The sequence below is a fragment of the Pseudoliparis swirei genome, chromosome 24 (assembly GCF_029220125.1).
Source record: "Pseudoliparis swirei isolate HS2019 ecotype Mariana Trench chromosome 24, NWPU_hadal_v1, whole genome shotgun sequence".
Taxonomy (NCBI): domain Eukaryota; kingdom Metazoa; phylum Chordata; class Actinopteri; order Perciformes; family Liparidae; genus Pseudoliparis; species Pseudoliparis swirei.
In genome coordinates, this window is record NC_079411.1 from 11,774,387 (window position 1) to 11,793,056 (window position 18,670).

The 18,670-nt window shown below is 46.3% G+C and overlaps 1 protein-coding gene across 2 annotated transcripts in view; it reads left to right on the forward strand.

Moving 5' to 3' along the window:
• The first annotated feature begins 424 nt into the window (after positions 1-424).
• The window catches only part of LOC130190504 (protein jagged-1a-like), a 28,260-nt gene continuing 10,014 nt past the window's right edge, over positions 425-18,670 (forward strand). The window contains exons 1-11 of one of the 2 annotated variants that reach the window (XM_056409949.1): positions 425-732; positions 2,793-3,119; positions 10,527-10,584; positions 13,605-13,862; positions 14,241-14,301; positions 16,275-16,405; positions 16,483-16,602; positions 16,682-16,795; positions 16,882-16,995; positions 17,733-17,846; positions 18,170-18,216. In XM_056409949.1, the coding sequence (XP_056265924.1) occupies positions 667-732; positions 2,793-3,119; positions 10,527-10,584; positions 13,605-13,862; positions 14,241-14,301; positions 16,275-16,405; positions 16,483-16,602; positions 16,682-16,795; positions 16,882-16,995; positions 17,733-17,846; positions 18,170-18,216 (1,410 nt within the window). In that variant the 5' untranslated portion in view covers positions 425-666. Of the gene's footprint in view, positions 733-2,792; positions 3,120-6,538; positions 6,602-10,526; positions 10,585-13,604; positions 13,863-14,240; positions 14,302-16,274; positions 16,406-16,482; positions 16,603-16,681; positions 16,796-16,881; positions 16,996-17,732; positions 17,847-18,169; positions 18,217-18,670 lie in introns of those variants that run through there. The other variant, XM_056409950.1, reaches the window with a different exon arrangement.

Here is an 18,670-nt window from a genome sequence, read left to right on the forward strand (position 1 = left end):
TAAAAAATATATACAAAATTAATAATCATGCAGGACTTGAAAGCTCTTTTTGGGATATTTTTTGCATAGAATTAAAATAAAATGTTTGTGTGTCAGTGAAATGTTGTGTTTGACCCTTCAGAGCCACCGTACCAGTAGCTGTATTTTAATACTACCGTAAACATCTCCAGCAGGACCTCACTTTCTTCTTTCTCCGCCTATAATAATCATTCAGACGTTAAACCTCTCTCGAGTCAGATTCGGGTCTTTTATTTTGGCCTCCGTGTGTGAAGGCACTTCCGCACCTCCATGTGAGCTGACTGTAAACAAACCGCGTGTCTTGAATATGCACGAGTGGGCGTGGCCTGTCATGGTGGATATTACCCAGCCTCCTCCGGAGCTCCACCACAGTGCTGTCCGCGCTTCAGCTGCGTGCCTCCGCGTCTGGTTGGAGCTGTGATTAAAGAAATAAAGGAAACAGAAGAAGAAGACGAAGAAGAAAAAGAAGGAAAAGAAGAAAGCAGGAAAATAGCAGACAAAAGGTTATCGTGCAGTAAGGAGGTAGAACACCTTTTTGTTCCTGTCTTCGTGGACATCTTTCTGTGCATGTCCCACCCGGAGGGAGCGGAGGGTCGCACCGACCACACCTGAGCCCCGCCGGCCGCTCGGCAGCAGCTCCCCGCCGGCATGACCCTCACCCGGAGCTCCGTGCTCCTCCTCCTGCAGCTCCTGCTGCTCTGCGGCCGCATGCAGGTACACCAGACTCCCGCGAACACAGCCAGGCTGTGTCACGTTCAGCCGGATGAGGTTTGGGGCAAAGAGTCCAAAACATGGAGCAAATATTTTTTTTCATGTTTCGGGGGAAAGAAGAAAAAATATGATAGTGACGTCTTGATAATCAGCTGCTTTCCATGAAGTTTGACAAAAGTTACAATATTTTATTTTAAATGTTAATACGCTTAGTGTGTCCAGTTGTTCCTATTGATCTTATGATGATGTGCCTGGGAAAAAATAATAATATTTAAATTGTTAAATATAAGTCTGCTACATTATTAAAACCCCAAAAATAATATTTTTTGAGAATTTACTTTGGATTTCCAGGGTTCATTTAATTATGTACAAAACAAACATAATCCTTTTTTTAAATGTAATTGTTTTAATTAACCTACATAATATTTGAAAAAAAAGAGATAAATCACTTAAATATAAGTTGACTCTTTGAATAAATGACTTTTTTTAGTGATTTTAATAAATAAATAAATGTTTTTCAAACCCAATGCTGCTTTTGCTCTTCAGGGGTTTTGACTTCAAATGAGATTTTAAAAAGGACCGTCGCTTCATATTTACAGTTGTGTGCATTAATAAGTGTTTTTTTTAATACTTCTACTCCATGAGGAAATGCATTCCATTGAGTTTCGGTCAGCTTTGGATCACATGGACTACGTTTTGAGGTGGAAAGTCTTTGGTTCTCTTTGCATTGACAACATTTGTATTTTATGAGAATCATTTTTCTTCGCCGTGATGAGATCCTGCAGGAGCCCTGAAGTCGTGAACAGAACCCGGAGCTCGGCGGCCCGCAGGAGGCCGAACCCGCCGACACTCAATGACTCCCTCTTTCCTTCTTGGTCTTCGAGAGTCAAACTAACGTCTCGTTCTGTTTGATCTTTTTAAAGCTTCCAGCAAAAGCAGCAAATTTTCACTTTTTAAGAAGCTGCAGTCGGAAAAAACATTTGATGCTTTTCTTCTTCACAGATTGTCTCTGAGAGACTTCCTGACGCCTCGTTGCTCCGTCTGACTTCAGATTCATGTTTCTTTCAAACTTGCTCAACTTCATTTAAACATTTAGTGGACATCGCAAAGTTGTGTGTGAATATATATGACTGAGAATATATCCCCCTGATGATGTCATAGTGATGTCACATCTGGGTCGCCTCACCTCGGCTTTAAAGACGACACATTTGATAAGCACGAGGGGGGGGGTGGGTCTAATGATTGTTGTTGTGTTGCATTATGGGAAATTGAGGATATAGCATTTGGACCTAAACTAAGGATTAAAAGTGTGGCTATCTATCTGGTCCAGGAAACAAGAGGTTGTTCCTGATGTAGGAAACGAGAGGTTGTTCCTGGTCCAGGAAACGAGAGGTTGTTCCTGGTCCAGGAAACGAGAGGTTGTTCCTGGTCCAGGAAACAAGAGGTTGTTCCTGATGTAGGAAACAAGAGGTCGTTCCTGATGTAGGAAACAAGAGGTTGTTCCTGGTCCAGGAAACAAGAGGTTGTTCCTGATGTAGGAAACAAGAGGTTGTTCCTGATGTAGGAAACAAGAGGTTGTTCCTGGTCCAGGAAACAAGAGGTCGTTCCTGGTCCAGGAAACAAGAGGTTGTTCCTGATTTAGGAAACAATAGGTTGTTCCTGATGTAGGAAACAAGAGGTTTTTCCTGGTCCAGGAAACAATAGGTTGTTCCTGATGTAGGAAACAAGAGGTTGTTCCTGGTCCAGGAAACAAGAGGTTGTTCCTGATGTAGGAAACAAGAGGTTGTTCCTGATGTAGGAAACAAGAGGTTGTTCCTGGTCCAGGAAACAAGAGGTCGTTCCTGGTCCAGGAAACAAGAGGTCGTTCCTGGTCCAGGAAACAAGAGGTCGTTCCTGGTCCAGGAAACAAGAGGTTGTTCCTGATGTAGGAAACAAGAGGTTGTTCCTGGTCTAGGAACCAATATGTTGGTCCTGGTCTAGGAACCGAGATGAGTGTTCTTGGTGGTGAGTCTTCTTGTCTTCTTTCCCCTCCCTGTGAACTCACCTGTCCCTCCTCTCCTCAGGTCTCTCGGGCCTCGGGCCACTTTGAGCTCCAGATCCTGTCGATGCAGAACCTGAACGGGCGTCTTCAGACCGGCGCCTGCTGCGACGCCACCGATGACGACGACGACTCCCCCAGGGACGCCGCGGATCGGCGGTGCCCGGCGGCGGACGAATGCGACACCTACTTCCGGGCGTGCCTGAAGGAGTACCAGCTCAAGGTGTCCTCGGCCGGGCCCTGCAGCTTCGGCGCCGCCTCCACGCCGGTGCTCGGCGGGAACACCTTTTCTCTGGGCGGCGCCAAGATCGACAGCGCCAGGATCGCGCTGCCGTTCAGCTTCGCGTGGCCGGTGAGTTCAAAAGCGCCGCAGCGACGAGGATCCGGTTGTGTTCGAGCTTATTCTCGCTTCCTCGGCCAGATGTTCAACATCAGGATGTGGAACTAACCGGCGGTCGTCTCCGGTTCTCCGGCTGGTCCAGTTGTCAGTAAAACTGAACTTTAGTTTTAGAGATTTCACCTTCAGCCGAGGGGGAACCGCTGAACGTCTTGTTCCGTGGGTTCAGGACGAATTGGTGTCCAATTATTTGTTGACTTCTTCCCCAAACAAAAGTCTTCTCTCGGATATCGACAAGACGAGGAGGAAGAGAACCGCTTTAACTTACTTACCGCTCGGTCGTTATTGGCAACTAATCGAGCCACGAAACTGTCCGTTCACGAAATGCAATCGCACACTTTAGTGTTTTCTGGTTTGAGTTGTCAATCTGCCGGTTTGCACCGAGCCGGTCACAGAGTTCTGTTTATATCTCCATCATCTGGATCTGGTAGTTTGATCTGGTTTGAGTCCAGATCCCCGTGACGCTCAGCAGACGCCCGGTTGAGGTTTTCAGATTTTTTTTTTTTCCTGCCCTGGAACTACAAATGCGGACAAACTGAGTGAAGACACCGGCGGGCCGAGGGGCGCCGAGTGTCTCCTTTTTTTATTTTTTCTCTCTTTTCTTTCACGCATTGTTGTGGTAGTTATCTCCCCTGACCTCTCGGCGGGGGGGTATTAAAGGGCCGTTGTTGGCGGCTCTGCTCGGCTGGCCGCGGCACATTCCTGCTGTTGACCCTGGTAACTGGCATGTTAAGTGGTCGTCGGGCAGGACGAGTTTTTTTTTTTTTTTTTTTTTTTTTTTTGGTTGCCTCCTTTTTAAAAATGTGTATTTATTGTGTAGACAATGTGGACCGAGCCAAACGGCTTCTCCGTGTGCGTCAGTCGTGTTTATTGGAGCTCAGGTTGTTTCAAGTCGTGCCAAACCTGAGGCATTTCACCCGCGACCCCACCGTCGGTTCACCCACCCTCCTCCTCCTCTCTTCTCTGCAGTTTAAATGTTTCACAATGCCATTGTTTAGATAAATCCTTTCCCTTCTGCCGGTTGGTATTTTTCCACCTTTTTTTTGTTTTGTTTTGGCGTCTCGTCTTCTCTCAGGCAGTTTTCCAACTTCATCCTTTTTTCTTTTCTTTCTCTCTGTGCTTTTTTTCTTCGGTTTCAATGATCACTATGGGAACAATGGGCTCCGGCCTGCAGCCGGGGCTTATGGGACAATGCTGCGAGCGCAGGGGTTGGGTTTGGGGGGGGCGGACGGAGGAACAATGTATCCACCGGCGGTGAGGCGGGAGTGGAGGCGGTTTAACTCACCGGCATCACCTCTGGACCCCGACACACAATCTCTATTCTATTCTTCATTTCACTCCACAATGCCTGCAGCATTCAACCCGACCTCTGTGAAGTTTGCCCTGAAGGTGGTGCTAGAGGGAAGGTCGGGAGGTCAAAGAGTTTATCCTCCGAGGAGAGGGAAAGAGATCCAACCTTTTTGGGATTTGGCCACAAGTGGATTCAGAGGCTGACAAGTTTCCTCTTTACTTTTGCCCTGAAGGTGGCGCTAGAGGGAAGGACGGGGGGGGGGGGGGGTGAGAAGGCTTCATGCTCTGGGGACGATAATCAGGATAATCTGACCAGAAGGTGTTGAGATATTTTTGCTCTGACGCAGTCCAGCATGTAGTTAATCCTGCTCTGGGGTGTGTGTCGGAACAAACGATGTCTTCACCAGACCACACACAGACACACACACACACACACACAGTCATCCATGCAGGCTCAATCTGGATGGATGACTTGTTGCCCAACAGTCAAAAGTTTTCTTCTGGTGAACTGAAAACAAACGATCTGCCCAGAATAATAACAACAACACTTATTAGATTGAGTCATGAAACTTAATTACATTATATATATATATATATATATTGTTTTAGAGATCAGCTTCTGAGTTCAAAGATCAAAGGCGGTTTCTTCATTTTAACTTTTTACATTTTGTATCAACATTTAGAGTTTTCTGTTTTCTTCTTCTTGGTTTCATCTTAAAGGGAAAACTTTACAAAGAAAGGAAAAGAGTGAAGGACGCAAGGAGGGAGGGAAGGTTAAGCTCCGGCTTAACTGCCCCAGTGAAATATTGTGCGAGTGGCTCCGGAGTCCAGATGTGGCTCCACTAGTCAACCAAACATGGACATGTCCTTCCTTCCTTCCTTCCTTCCACTCTCACTTTATTTTCCTCTGTCGTTCTCAGTTTGATCTTTGACCGTTAATTCCTAAAACATCTCCTTCAGCTGATAACCAACGTACATGAAGATTTAGTCATGTTTTATATGCATTCAGGTCTAGATCCCCCCCCCCCCTTTCTCCCCCTCCTATAAAACCAATGGCTCCCGTCTCTGTGGACGATGTTCTCGTGAAGAGTAAAACATTAACCCTTGATTACCCCGTGGATCACCGGAGCTAATCGCTAGCGTACGCGTGTCCCAGCCTGCATGCAAACGCAACTTCACAAATGTTAGTAAGAGTTTCAACGCCGTTTCTCCGTCACCATGACGACCCCTTGGAATTTTTGGTTAAAAAAAAAATCTTTTCCTGCCAATGAACCATGACGGCAAACTTCTCCCTTGAGCTTCGGTTTAATAAGCAACTAGCTGCTAAGTAGCCGCTGCTAAATGAGTCGAGTTTAAACAACGTAATCTTTCATCCACACTCAGATAGTCATTAATACTTCAGCGACCTCGTTGTGGAGCTTTCTGATATGTTTAATGTTTTACACAATCCTGCCGCGTGGAGCCAACGAGGAAGTGTCTTAAAACGTTCATTCTCTCTTCTGACCAGCAGGGGGCGACTTTTCAGTCTGAGAAAATGACTACTTCTTACGTTATAAACTTTGTAAACATGAGTTTATGGTCTCAATCTTTATTTAATACAGCATCAAATATACCATAAAGGGGAGTATGCTTTAGGGGCGGGGCTTCCTGTGATGACAGGTCGCTGACGCCGCCAGCCGTATACGTCTCTACATCACTCCTACATTGTCCAAATATGGTAACTTCGAAATCGCCACTGTTTTGTTGGACAAACTTGAAGATGTCACGTTGGGTTCTGGGAACGCGTTGAGGACGGGTTATCGGTGTTTTGAGGTTTAATGATGACTAAGACGATAATTAAAAGTTGTCGCATCAACAGGGAATCTTTCCATTGAGAAGCAGTGACGTCGAACCGGCAGCTTCTCAGCGTGTCCCCGGTTGGCATGGACGAGACCACCAAACAAAACACAAACTTGGGTAACTCCCCCCCCCCTCTTCCTCCTGCCTTCATATGTCACAAAACAGTTTTCCCACACAGCCCTCGTCCAGAGAAAGCAGTTCCGCCTCCTCAATCGAGCCATCCCAGAGCGAGCGGCGGGGGAATCCCCAACGGCCGGCAGCCCGACGCTGGTGGACGTTTTGGCAAGTGAGCGGAAACCTGTTGGCAGGTGAACGCTCCAAAATCTAATTAGCTGCTAAAATGCTTTTAGGTGCCACCCACTGTTTTTTTCGTTGGGCAGAACCTCCACAATTCTTTTTTTCCTGCGGGGTCGGGAGGCGTCCGCCCAGATCCGGTTTCAGCCAGAGGGGCGACGCAGGGATGATGCAAGAGGGTTGTTTTTCCGGTCGCGGCTCCGGCCCGTTAGCTCGGTTCTGCATTAGTGGCGGTTATGTGGCGTCGGGGTAAACGGCCGTGGCGGTTCACTGGAGGCGGAACCGTTGACGAGCAATCGGGAAATTCGTATTTTTTTATTTCACAGTATTTTTGGGGGGGATTCTCGGCGGTGAGAAAGTTTAAATATGTTGAAGAAAACCAACTTCATTTTCCAGCTGCCAGAAACGGTAACAAGTCGTGAGATGATGAGGCGTTTTGTTAAAGGGTTCAAATAAATAACTTTAATTACGTATTCTTGACACGCTCCAACTGAACTGCCGTGTTTGACTTAATTGCGTATTTTAATTCTGGTCTCTGATTGAAGAAATCCAACTCTGTATTCTCAGAACTTCATCGTCGACCCTCCTCCTCTCAGCCGTGGTGACGCTCGGCTGCTCGCGCTCGTCTCAGATTTTGGGTTTAAATAAACTCTTTTCCTGCTAATGGACCATGAAGATAAAAACTTCTCCCACGAGCCTCGTGGAATAAGCAACTAGCTGCTAAATGAGTCGAGTTTAAACAACGTAATACTTCATCCATTCACTCGTGCTATAGATGATCATTAAAACGTTCATTCTCTCTACTGACCAGCAGGGGGGGCGACTTTTCCAGTTGTATAGAAGTCTATGAGAAAATGACTACTTCTCAATTCATTTATAAACTTTGTAAACATGAGTTCAGGGTCTCAATCTCTAGTTTAATACAGCATGACATTCATTTACTAGTTTATGCTTTAGGGGCGGGGCTTAGTGTGATTGACAGGTCTCCGACGCCGCCAGCCGTATACGGCGTCCCTACGTCACTCCGACATTGTCCAAATATGGTAACTTCGAAATCGCCAGAAGCTTCAAAGGGCCAGTCCACCAACCAATGGGTGACGTGGTCACCATGGCTACGTCCACGGTGTTGCATCGTATTAAACTGAATTTGTTGTCGACTGTTGGTTGGATGAAAACTTGAAGAGGTCACGTTGGGTTCTGGGAAAGCGTTGAGGATGGATTATAATCCAACTAATAGCATCCTCATATACCTGCACCGTCATTGTCAGCCATACTCGGCTGCTAGCGGGTCCAAACTACATAACTAACTATTAAATGAATTAAATGTTGACGTTTTAAATCAAGTTTTTCTTTCTTTCTTTTCACGCGACCTCCAAACAAATTGGTTTCCGATAACCTGGATGAAGTTGCTTCGTGTTTCAGATCTCGAGTTAGAATGTATATTTTGTCGTAATCGATTTGAAACGCTGCATCCAAAGCGAGTCGGACGCTCGTTGTGATGAACCTTTCACAAAGTACAGTGAACTCCGTCTCGCTCCGCGTGTGTGTGGGAAAACGCTGCTGCAACCCGTCTGCAGGAACATCTGGTCGAGTCCAGCTGCACGCGGCTGTAAACACAGTGAAGCCAAATGTCATGTTTTTTTTCTTTCTTCTCCTCCTCTTCGTTTGTGTATAATTTCAAGCTTCAAGAGGGGGAAACGTGCAAGACGTGAACGAATCCCCACGCGTCTGGTTCTGTTACGGCTCATTCCGGTCCAATAATCCCGTCGGCTGCTCGACAACCCGACATCACAGCGCGGCGCTCACCGCTAATCTGCGAAGGCCGCGGACCCACTGCGGGTTTCCCGCTGGGCCGAGTGTCGGCGGGAGAGAGTTGATGTAGCTGCGGTGGATCCACGCCAACATCAGCAGGACTCGACCAGCGTGGACGGGGGTGATGGGGGGCGGGGAGGGACCACCGAGGTTTATTTAAAGCACGTTTTTTATCTATATAATATATATATCTAAAAGAGTCCGATTTTAACGTCAATGGCGCGACAAACCGAGAACCCATCGAGTCGCCGGGTTCCTGGTGTCTCCGGTGTGTTTGATGTCGGCAGGAGGGAGTCACTGGTCTGGAGTGACTGGGAATTTTGGTTCCAGCTTCCAAGGAAAAAAAAAAGCGAGTCCTGGAAGAAACTGAGTTTGTGGAATCGGTTGTTACGAGACGCCGAAATCTGTTGTTGTTGTTGTACCTTTAACTTGAGATTCATTTAAAGAATAGTGAACTTTTCCGGTTGTATGGAAGTCTATGAGAAAATGACTAGTCGAGTTTAAACAACGTCATATTTCATCCACACACTCGTTCTAGATAATCAGTCATTAAAACATTCATTCTCTCTACTGACCAGCAGGGGGCGACTTTTTTGTTTGTATAGAAGTCTATGAGAAAATGACGAGTTGAGTTTAAACAACGTAATATTTCATCCACACACTCGTGCTATAGATGATAATTAAAAATCATTCTCTCTACTGACCAGCAGGGGGCAACTTTTTTGGTTGTATAGAAGTCTATGAAAAAATTACTCTACTTCTCAATTCATTTATAAACTTTGTAAACATGAGTTCAGGGTCGCCATCTCTAGTTTAATACAGCATGACGTTCATATACGAACTTATGTTTTAGGGGCGGGGCTTACTGTGATTGACAGGTCTCTGACGCGGCCAGCCGTATACTCCGTCTCTACATCACTCCGACATTGTCCAAATATGGTAACTTCGAAATGTCGGCAGGAGGGAGTCGCTGGTTTGGTTCCAGCTTCTCAGGGAAAAAAGAGAGAACTGGCCCAGTGGAGTTTGTGTAATCGGTTGTTACGAGACGCTGAAATCCATTGTTGTTGTAGCTTTAACGTGAGATTAATTTGAAGAACAGTGAACGCTAAACACTGTTCTGTTCAGTTAAATTCATTTTTTTATAGCCCAAAAAATCTCATCACCACGTCATCTGCACTTTGGACCCTCGCATCTGAGAAGGAAAACTCTCCGAAAAGAGGAGAAAAAGAGAAGAAAAAGAGAAACCTCTTGGAGGAGCAACAGAGGATCCCTCTCAGGCGGTGAAGAGTCACCCTGTAGTCGGCTGTAGCGCCAACAAGGGAAGAATAAAAAAGGGAAGTTTACGACTAATAATAACAGCCGCAGTGGATGTAATGGAATAATATGTAATAGAATAATAATTGTATTAAAGCTGTACTGGTAATAAAATGTGAGCAATAATAATAATGGATTGTGATGACAAATTTCCCCAAATCCTTTCCTAAACTTGCACCTAAATCTAAAATTAACACCTGAGTCTTTACCCCCCACCCCATTAAAAAAAACCTGTGGAAGAAGTAAAAACCAGACACACAATTTATCTGCAGGTATTTAAAAAAATTAAAAAACTCACTTTCATCAAAGAGCCCAAAAACGCACACTGTTCAGTGTTTGTGGTTCCGCGCTCTTACTTTTGAGTCTTGTTGACGTCGAGCTCCAAATTTGGATGGTGTGAATGTTGGAGAGACACACACACACACACATACACATACACACACACACCTACACGCACACACTCTGGCAAGCTCTGGTCCGTCTGTCATCCGATAGCGGTGAGAGCGACAGTGTCCTTAAGAGAGACAAAGGGTTTCAAAGTGAACCCATAATAATGGGACACGCACACACACACACACACACACACTGTGCTCTATTTAGAGGCTTCAGGGTGTTTCGGTGACGCCTGTGAATTCCTTTTCCAGTGTTTCTCATCAAAGACCTGATTTGATCTGTCAATGCTTCATAAAGTTAAACTTTGGTGTGTGTGTGAGAGACGTATTTCATCCTTCTCTGACATTACAGTGTTTAAGTCGTATCCAGTAAGTACATTCTAGAAGCTGATTGTTGATTCCTCTCCGTCTTTGTGTGCAGAGGTCGTACACGTTGATCGTGGAAGCCTTGGACTTCAACAACGACTCGTCCTCCGGCAGTGAGTATATCATCTTCATCATCTTCATCTTCATCGTGCATCACTCCTCTCTGTGTCTTACTGACATGAACGCGACCTTTGACCTGAGAGCTCAGGCCTCCAATCCAAAATGTGTGAAAGCTAACCGACTGCAAAATCTGCTTCGGTTCGTTTGTTTTAGAAAAGTCAAAATACAGATTTTGGCACGGACGGAGAATTTAATATCTTAATAACTTAATATCGTCGATGAACTTAAAGCCGAGAGTTTGAGATTTTAATAAATAAAAAAAATGGAAAAGTATGTTATATAATAAGTTAAATTATATATATATATAAAGAACATTCCCTTTCCCCCTGTTTTCGAGTCCCCCCTCCCTCTAACTACAGCCCGTGGAGGTGTTTACATGCCCTGGATGAGTCCCATTCAGGAAACTGGTTGTAACGAGTGTGTGAGGAGAGCGGGCGAAGCTGGCAACGCTGGTTTGTGCGTCCGTTTATCGGCCGTAGCGAGAGTGTTGGCTCGGTGCTGTATTTGGCGTCCCTCAGGGAGCCATTATAGGCCCGGTGTGAAGTCGGCTGACCTCGGTCCAGGTGGGCAGACGGGTTTTATTCCGAAAGTAGAACCACAAATGAGTTTGAGTCGAACTTATCGGATGGATACTAGGAAATCTATTCATATTAATCGACATCTCGACAAGAGACTTGATATCGATTTGGATTTCGTCATATCTTCCTGGTTTAAAAAAGCCACTGATGTAATCTGAACTGAAACCAGACTGTTCTATTCGTTTACTTTTACCCGATTTGTCTCTATCTTATTATCAATTAACAATCTCATTGTTTAAATTAATTTGTTTGCAGTCAACTTTTGACAATACTGTCTCAATTTTGATATTGAAGTATTTGCACAACAAAATCCAGTGTTATTAGATTTTCACGAGGATGCTCGGATGTTGTTTTTTGGTTCAGAAACCTTCAGCGTGCAAACTAAACCAAATGAGGACGGACTCTATGTTGACCCTCTCAGTTTAGCGTCAACGCGCTAAGTGCCTCCGACACGTGGCCCTTAACGACCACCGGCAGCGTTGGCGTGCGGCAGGAACCCTCGAAACACGACCCGCAGCCGGTGAGAATAGTGACGCATTCAGCAGCTAACGAGACACAGATTTTCCCCGGAGGAGACCAAACACGGAGCTAAAAAGAGAGAATGTCGTACTCCTGAAGAGCGACCGTGTTGCGCTGTAATTTAAACAGGAATAAAAGCAGCTTTAAAAAGTCAGTGTTGTGATTACAGATTATTATAGTCAGCTTCATATGTCAACGAGTTGATGGACGACATCCAACAGATCTCCAGCGTTGCTTAGCAACTCCGGGGTCATCGGTGGACTACCGGCTGGAATTAAGGATTTTATTTATTCATTTAACTTTTTTTTTTTAAGACTGAAAACGAACATCAATCAAATAATTCAATTCAATTCAGTTTATTTGTATAGCCCTATTTCACAAATTACAAATTTGTCTCGGAGTGCTTTACAATCTGTACACATAGACATCCCTGCCCCAAAACCTCACATCGGACCAGGAAAAACTCCCAAATAACCCTTCAGGGGGAAAAAAAGGGAAGAAACCTGCAGGAGAGCAACAGAGGAGGATCCCTCTCCAGGATGGACAGATGCAATAGATGTAATGTGTACAGAAGGACAGATTTAGAGTTAAAATACATTCAATGAATATGACAGTGTATGAATAGTTCATAGTAGGCATAATGAATTTCATGAAGTATTATGTACATTTCTAAAGTTTCACTCGTAGTTGAAGTAGTCTCTGTAGGGTTAAACATCTATATAAACATTCTCCATCAACAAAGCAAAAAGTCAAACTCATCCTCAGGTCCTTCTGAGCTCTCGGCGGCCGTTTGCTCGACGGCTCGGTTGGTATTCATCGATAAAGTGCCAGCTTTGAATATTTGCTCAAATATTCTGGACAGAGCGAGCGGACCCCCTTTTCTGATTTTTCTATTATTTTAGGCTGACCGTTTCTCAAATCTGCCTCCTCCGTGCCATTTTCACCACCTTTTTTTCCCCCCAATTTTTGGTTTCCCCACGGCGATGTGAAGTGTCACAGTTTGCTCCCAGGCCGACGGCGTGACCCGCTCCGAGGGGTTCTGGACCCTCCGCCCGGCTGCTTGAAGTCCAGCTCTCTCGGTCGTTTGAGCGGACGCCGTCGCCTCGGCCCGACCGCACTTTCCACCCCGCTGGTGAAATACCACAGAGCGGCTCAGCATTTACAAACCCTCTGGAATATGACAGCCGCCCGCCTCCAGCCACAACTACCACCGTCCCCCCACATGCCGGGGCCGTGTTTGTCCAGCTGCTCAAATACTTATCGTCCCGTTTAATCGTTTTTGTCAATATTTGACGGTTTTCTTCGTCTTCTACGATAATAAACTGAGTCTTGAGTTTACCAAAACAAGCCGTTTGACAAATGTCACTTTAGGCTAATTGAAATTTAAGATGTACATTATATTTAAGAGTATATCCTTCACTGCCTTATCTTTGAACAAAGAATATTTTAAACGATTTAGCATTTTAAGCTAACGCAAAAACTTGTAGTGCCTGCAGTTCTTTCACAACAAAAACATTGTGAAAGAAAACATTTTTGCAGGCGGAAGTTTGCTTCTTCTTTTTTTCTTTGAAACCAGTCGGCAACCTCTAGTTCTGTAAAGTGAAGTCTACCATTATGTCTACGAACCACCAGGGGGCGACTCCTCTGGTTGTATAGAAGTCTATGCCTCATATGTTAAAGCTGCATTCTCTCTCCTGACCACCAGGGGGCTCCTCTGGTTGTATAGAAGTCTATATAGTGACTACTTCTCTCTTGATTCCCTCAGTAAACATTGTAAACATGAGTTCATGTCTCAGCCTCTAGTTTCAAGTCTTCTTCTATACAGCATAATGTCATCAGTTAGTGGATGACGAGCCTCATGGAACCGCCTCCTCTATGCAGTCTCACGGCGTGCGTCCCTTCGTCCTTGTCTGCAGGCGTCAGCGGGGCGCCGATCGAGAAGGCCGTCCACTCGGGGATGATCAACCCCAGCCGCCAGTGGCAGAACCTGAAGCACAACGGCCCCGTGGCCCAGTTCCACTTCCAGGTGCGCCTCAGCTGCGACGAGCACTACTACGGCTTCGGCTGCAACAAGTTCTGCCGCCCGCGGGACGACTTCTTCGGCCACTACGACTGCGACCACAACGGCAACAAGACGTGCCTGGAGGGCTGGGCCGGGCCGGACTGCAACACCGGTGGGTCCTCCGAGGGGTTCCAGCCCGTTAAATATGATGTCGTAAATCACGTCGCAGCAGTTTTTAATCGATTCTCCTTCCCTGGAGGCCGAGATTTATATCCTGCATTTATTAAATGCACTTAATCAACGTCACATTAAAACTGTATCTCCCTTCACGTCGACTGATTTAACCAAATGTTATGCGAGCGTATTGATCTCCTATGAAGGTCAATAAAAAAGAGAATTTGAAACTGCCAAGGAGAGATGATGCAGCTTAGAGGCCGGGAAGCCTTCCCGATGGTGCGTTCAAGTGCTCGTGGGAAAGAGAAGAAGAAAAAGGAGACTTTTATGAGCCGCATTTTCCCAACTTCTTTTTATTCTCTCCGTCCCTCTGCAGCGATCTGCAGGCAGGGCTGCAGCACCGAGCACGGATCCTGTAAAGGCCCCGGAGAGTGCAAGTGAGACCCCCCCCCCACACACACACACACACACACACTCACACACACACTCGCACAAAGACAGTGAGACAAAGATGAGCTTCTTTAGGCTCTTTTTTTTTATCTTTCAGGAATGGATTTTATTTATTTTTGATTAATGTATATTTTTTTCAATACACACACAAACAAACTTACACACACACATTTACGTACACAAATATACACACACAAATATACACACACGCACAAATGCACACAAACAAACGCACACAAATACACACACAGACGGGAGTTGATTTTATTTATTTATGATAAATGTATATAATTTTTTTTAAAGGTTGTTCAACAATACACATTGAGGTGTTTATTTTACTACTTTGTGTATCTAGTTTTAGATAAATACCTCATTTGCATATTTAAACGTCCTTAAAGGGTACCTGTAGTGCAAAACAATATGTAGCCAGATCAAAAGATAATGTGTTTCTAAAGGTTATTCATGCACTGACGGTCCAGTATTCAATAACAATACGTAGTTTAGGCTGTTCAAAGTCCTCAACTCCGACATGCGACATTGCACTGGAGCTTGAATATGTCGCGGGTGGTGTGACGTCAGATCGTTGATAGATCGACAGCCAGCCACAGCGGATGTGTTCAGAAACCAATATAAACAACGTCGAGCGCTCGCAAACAAATGCTGAGAGATTGATAATATGGACGATGAAAGATTGTCTGATTCAGCAACTGGATACTTGTTTGAACCTTTAAAAGCAGACTATCCCCATTTAGTGAATTGTGACAGCGATGATAGCGATGATTCTGATGAAGTTGATGCGAAGGACCGCCGTCCAGATGCTGCACCGTGCGGACCGTGCACGCAAGTCGGCGGACGTTTGGTGCAGTTGTGGGAAATGTGTGCCACAAAAAACAGACATAGAGTGCATTTGTTGTAAAGAGCACGAACTTATGTCCGATGATATAGTGTCATTAGACCTCATCTGCTTCACACAAAAGAGTGAGCTTGATAGCTACATCGCGCATAAGCCAGCGCTGGAGATGTCTTTCATTGATGCAATGTTCGGCCGACACGTTCGGGGGTGCTAGTGACTTTTTCTTTGCTCCGTCCGTCCCGATGCGCGCAAACCGGTGTCGGGAGCTCCGCGGCGCACGAGACGGCGGGCAGAGGACTGTCAACGCAACACGTAGAGACAGAAATGACATGCTGCTGCTGTAATGTGGCGCTATAGAGAAAGTGACAGGGGGGCGGGCCAATTTGTGTTTATGTCATGCGATCTACCAATACTACGCCGCGATCGACTGGCAGGTCGCCGCGATCGACGTATTGAGCACCCCTGATATAGATTGTGTAATTCTTGAGGCTACCGATCTATCCCAAGAAGCAACGCGTGTAGAAGTGGCTCCGGATTGGCTGAATTCCTTTCAACGACTCTACGTCATAGTTAGCTTTGAGCTGGAGTAAATAACTAGCAAAATGGCTGCGCCCATGGACTCGGAATGTTGACAAAGAAATGTAAATCCTCGGGCTATGCGTGACTTGTTGACAATAGCGGCGGGGTAAATATGATTTATTTGATGCGCCGAATGGATGTAGCACGTTGTTGTTTTGCACTACAGGTACCCTTTAAAGTAACGGTGCTGATGCCAGTAGAACATCGGGGGGGGGTGGGTTCACGGTGACCCGTAATTATTCTTTTACCCTATTTACCTGTAATGTCTTCCAATTGTTTACAATACGTATATTAAAAGGCAGTTTTATCAAAATAAGGTCATAATTTCTAAAAAAGATTATCTTGATGTAAATAATCAATTGTGGGGTAAAGAAGTTGCAAACTAGATTATTTTTACCCGCAGTAGGTAAATTAATACTTCCACCATATTACCTGCACACAATGGACTACTTATTACATCACAATAAAATTTAAAAAATCACAGTATTGTCGTTTTTTTAATCTTATAATTGTGTGTGTGTGCGTCAGGTGTATGTACGGCTGGCAGGGCGAGTACTGTGACCAGTGCATCCCTCACCCCGGCTGTGTCCACGGCAGCTGTGTGGAGCCCTGGCAGTGTCTGTGTGACACCAACTACGGAGGACAGCTGTGTGACAAAGGTACACACACGCACACACACACGTACACACACGTACACACACACACGCTGACCCTGCGTTGACCGTCCGCGCTGCAGATCTGAACACGTGTGCGACGCTGCAGCCGTGTCTGAACCGAGGAACCTGCAGCAACACGGGACCGGACAAGTACCACTGCTCCTGCCCCGACGGCTTCACGGGGATCCACTGCCAGCGAGGTGAGGACCACCACCCTCCCCCCCCCCCCCCCCCCGGTACCGGAAGAACGAATGAATACTGATGTCTTTACGTCTCCAGCGGACCACGCCTGTCTGTCCAGCCCGTGTCCGGGCGGAGGCAGCTGTGTGGAGACCAGTCAGGGTTTCGAGTGCCGCTGCGCCCCCGGGTGGACCGGGCCCTCCTGCTCCCACGGTAAGACCCCCCCTCCCCTCCGCCGCTCATCAGATCCCCTCTGAACCTCCGCTGACGCCTCAGTGGACTTTCTCTCCCCGTCTCAGATGTGGACGAGTGCCGGGGGAACCCCTGCAGACACGGAGGGGTCTGCCGGGACCTGGTCAACGGCTTCAGGTGCACCTGTCCGCCTCAGTGGACCGGAAAGACCTGCCTCATCGGTCGGTCCCCCTTAACGCAGAACCAGAGCGCTTTTACTTCTTGTGGTTGAAGTGTGAGGATAACTTTATTGAAGTGATGATTCACATCCTTCAGTTGGTGGGGATCCGGGTCCTCGGTCCAGCAGGTCTGGAGCTCCTGGTGGTTTTCATGTTTAAAGCCTGTAGGGGGGATCTCGGGGGTGGGGGGGGGGGGGTCGTGGTGGTTTGGAGGATTAGCTCCTCAACCTTTTAACCGTGGCATGTTTAGAAGTCCACTGCCGAGTGATTTCTAGACGCTTCCACTCCTTTCAGTTCTTCCTCCTGCGGACCGACTGAAGGCCAGACTCCAAATAAGTGACTCTGGCACATTTGCGCCTCCTCCTCCTCGCGACCTTTGACCTCTGCTGCCCCGGTTGTCCATTGAAGCGATGAGAGCTAACGAAGCGTTAAAATAACTTTTAACCGAAAACGAGCCGCCGTGGCATCCAAAGGATAATAATGCTAAATATAACAATTGACTTTAATCTTAGAGCACTTTTCAAAACAAAGGTTAAGAAAGTGCTTTACGAGATATAAACGGCAGACGAACGAATTCAATTAAAACATTTTTTCAAAGTTGTATAACGTTGAGCCAAGAACCATCATATATATATATACATATATTTATTTATATATAAATATATTTGTATATATTTATTTATATATGTATATTTAAAATCTTTTCTCCCTCTAATCGGTTTCTTCTGTTTCCGTTCCAGACGCCAACGAGTGTGACGCCAGCCCGTGCGCCAACGCCAACTCCTGCCGGAATCTGATTGGAGGATACTTCTGCGAGTGCGCGGCGGGCTGGACGAGCCCGAACTGCGACACCGGTGAGTGGGGCGCTGCGTCGGCACGGCAACGGTAACCGTGGCCGGTGCAGAGAGGAGGAGACGAGACGAGGCCGCGGTAACGATAATCTTTATCCGGGAGGAAACTTTTGTTTTGGCGCTTGAGTTTCAGCGTGTCGTCACGGTTCTTCAACGAGACCCGGAGGTGAAATATAAAACGAGGTTTTGTTGCCAAGTAAATGTATAACCATGAGCACCGGGTCGTTTATTCTCCTGGCAGACGACCCGGTGCTCTGAGGGGACCGTTCTGTGAGCTTTATTAAATACACATTTAAAACATATATAAATGATTATTTGTTCTGCAGATATCAACGACTGTCGAGGTCAGTGTCAAAACGGAGCGACGTGCAAGGTGAGCGCTCACACACTTCCTCTTCTGGCTGCAACACACACACATATACCAACAACACACAGACACACACACACACACACACACACACCAACATCACATACCCACACATATACCAACAACACACAGACACACACACACACGCTCTCACACACACACGCACACACACATATACCAACACCACACACACGCGCGCACCAACACACACAGGCACACACTAATATCACACACCCAAACACGCTCGCACACACACGCACGCACACACACATACACACCAATACATACACCAACAAGCTCATACACGCACACACACACCAACACACACCATCACACACACCATCACACACACCATCACACACACGCTCACTCACACACGCCGTGGCTCTAAAGGAAGCCGTGCTCGTGGGACGGAGCCTCGCTGCCTGTGTATTTGTGTGCGTCTCCATGGCGACAGCGG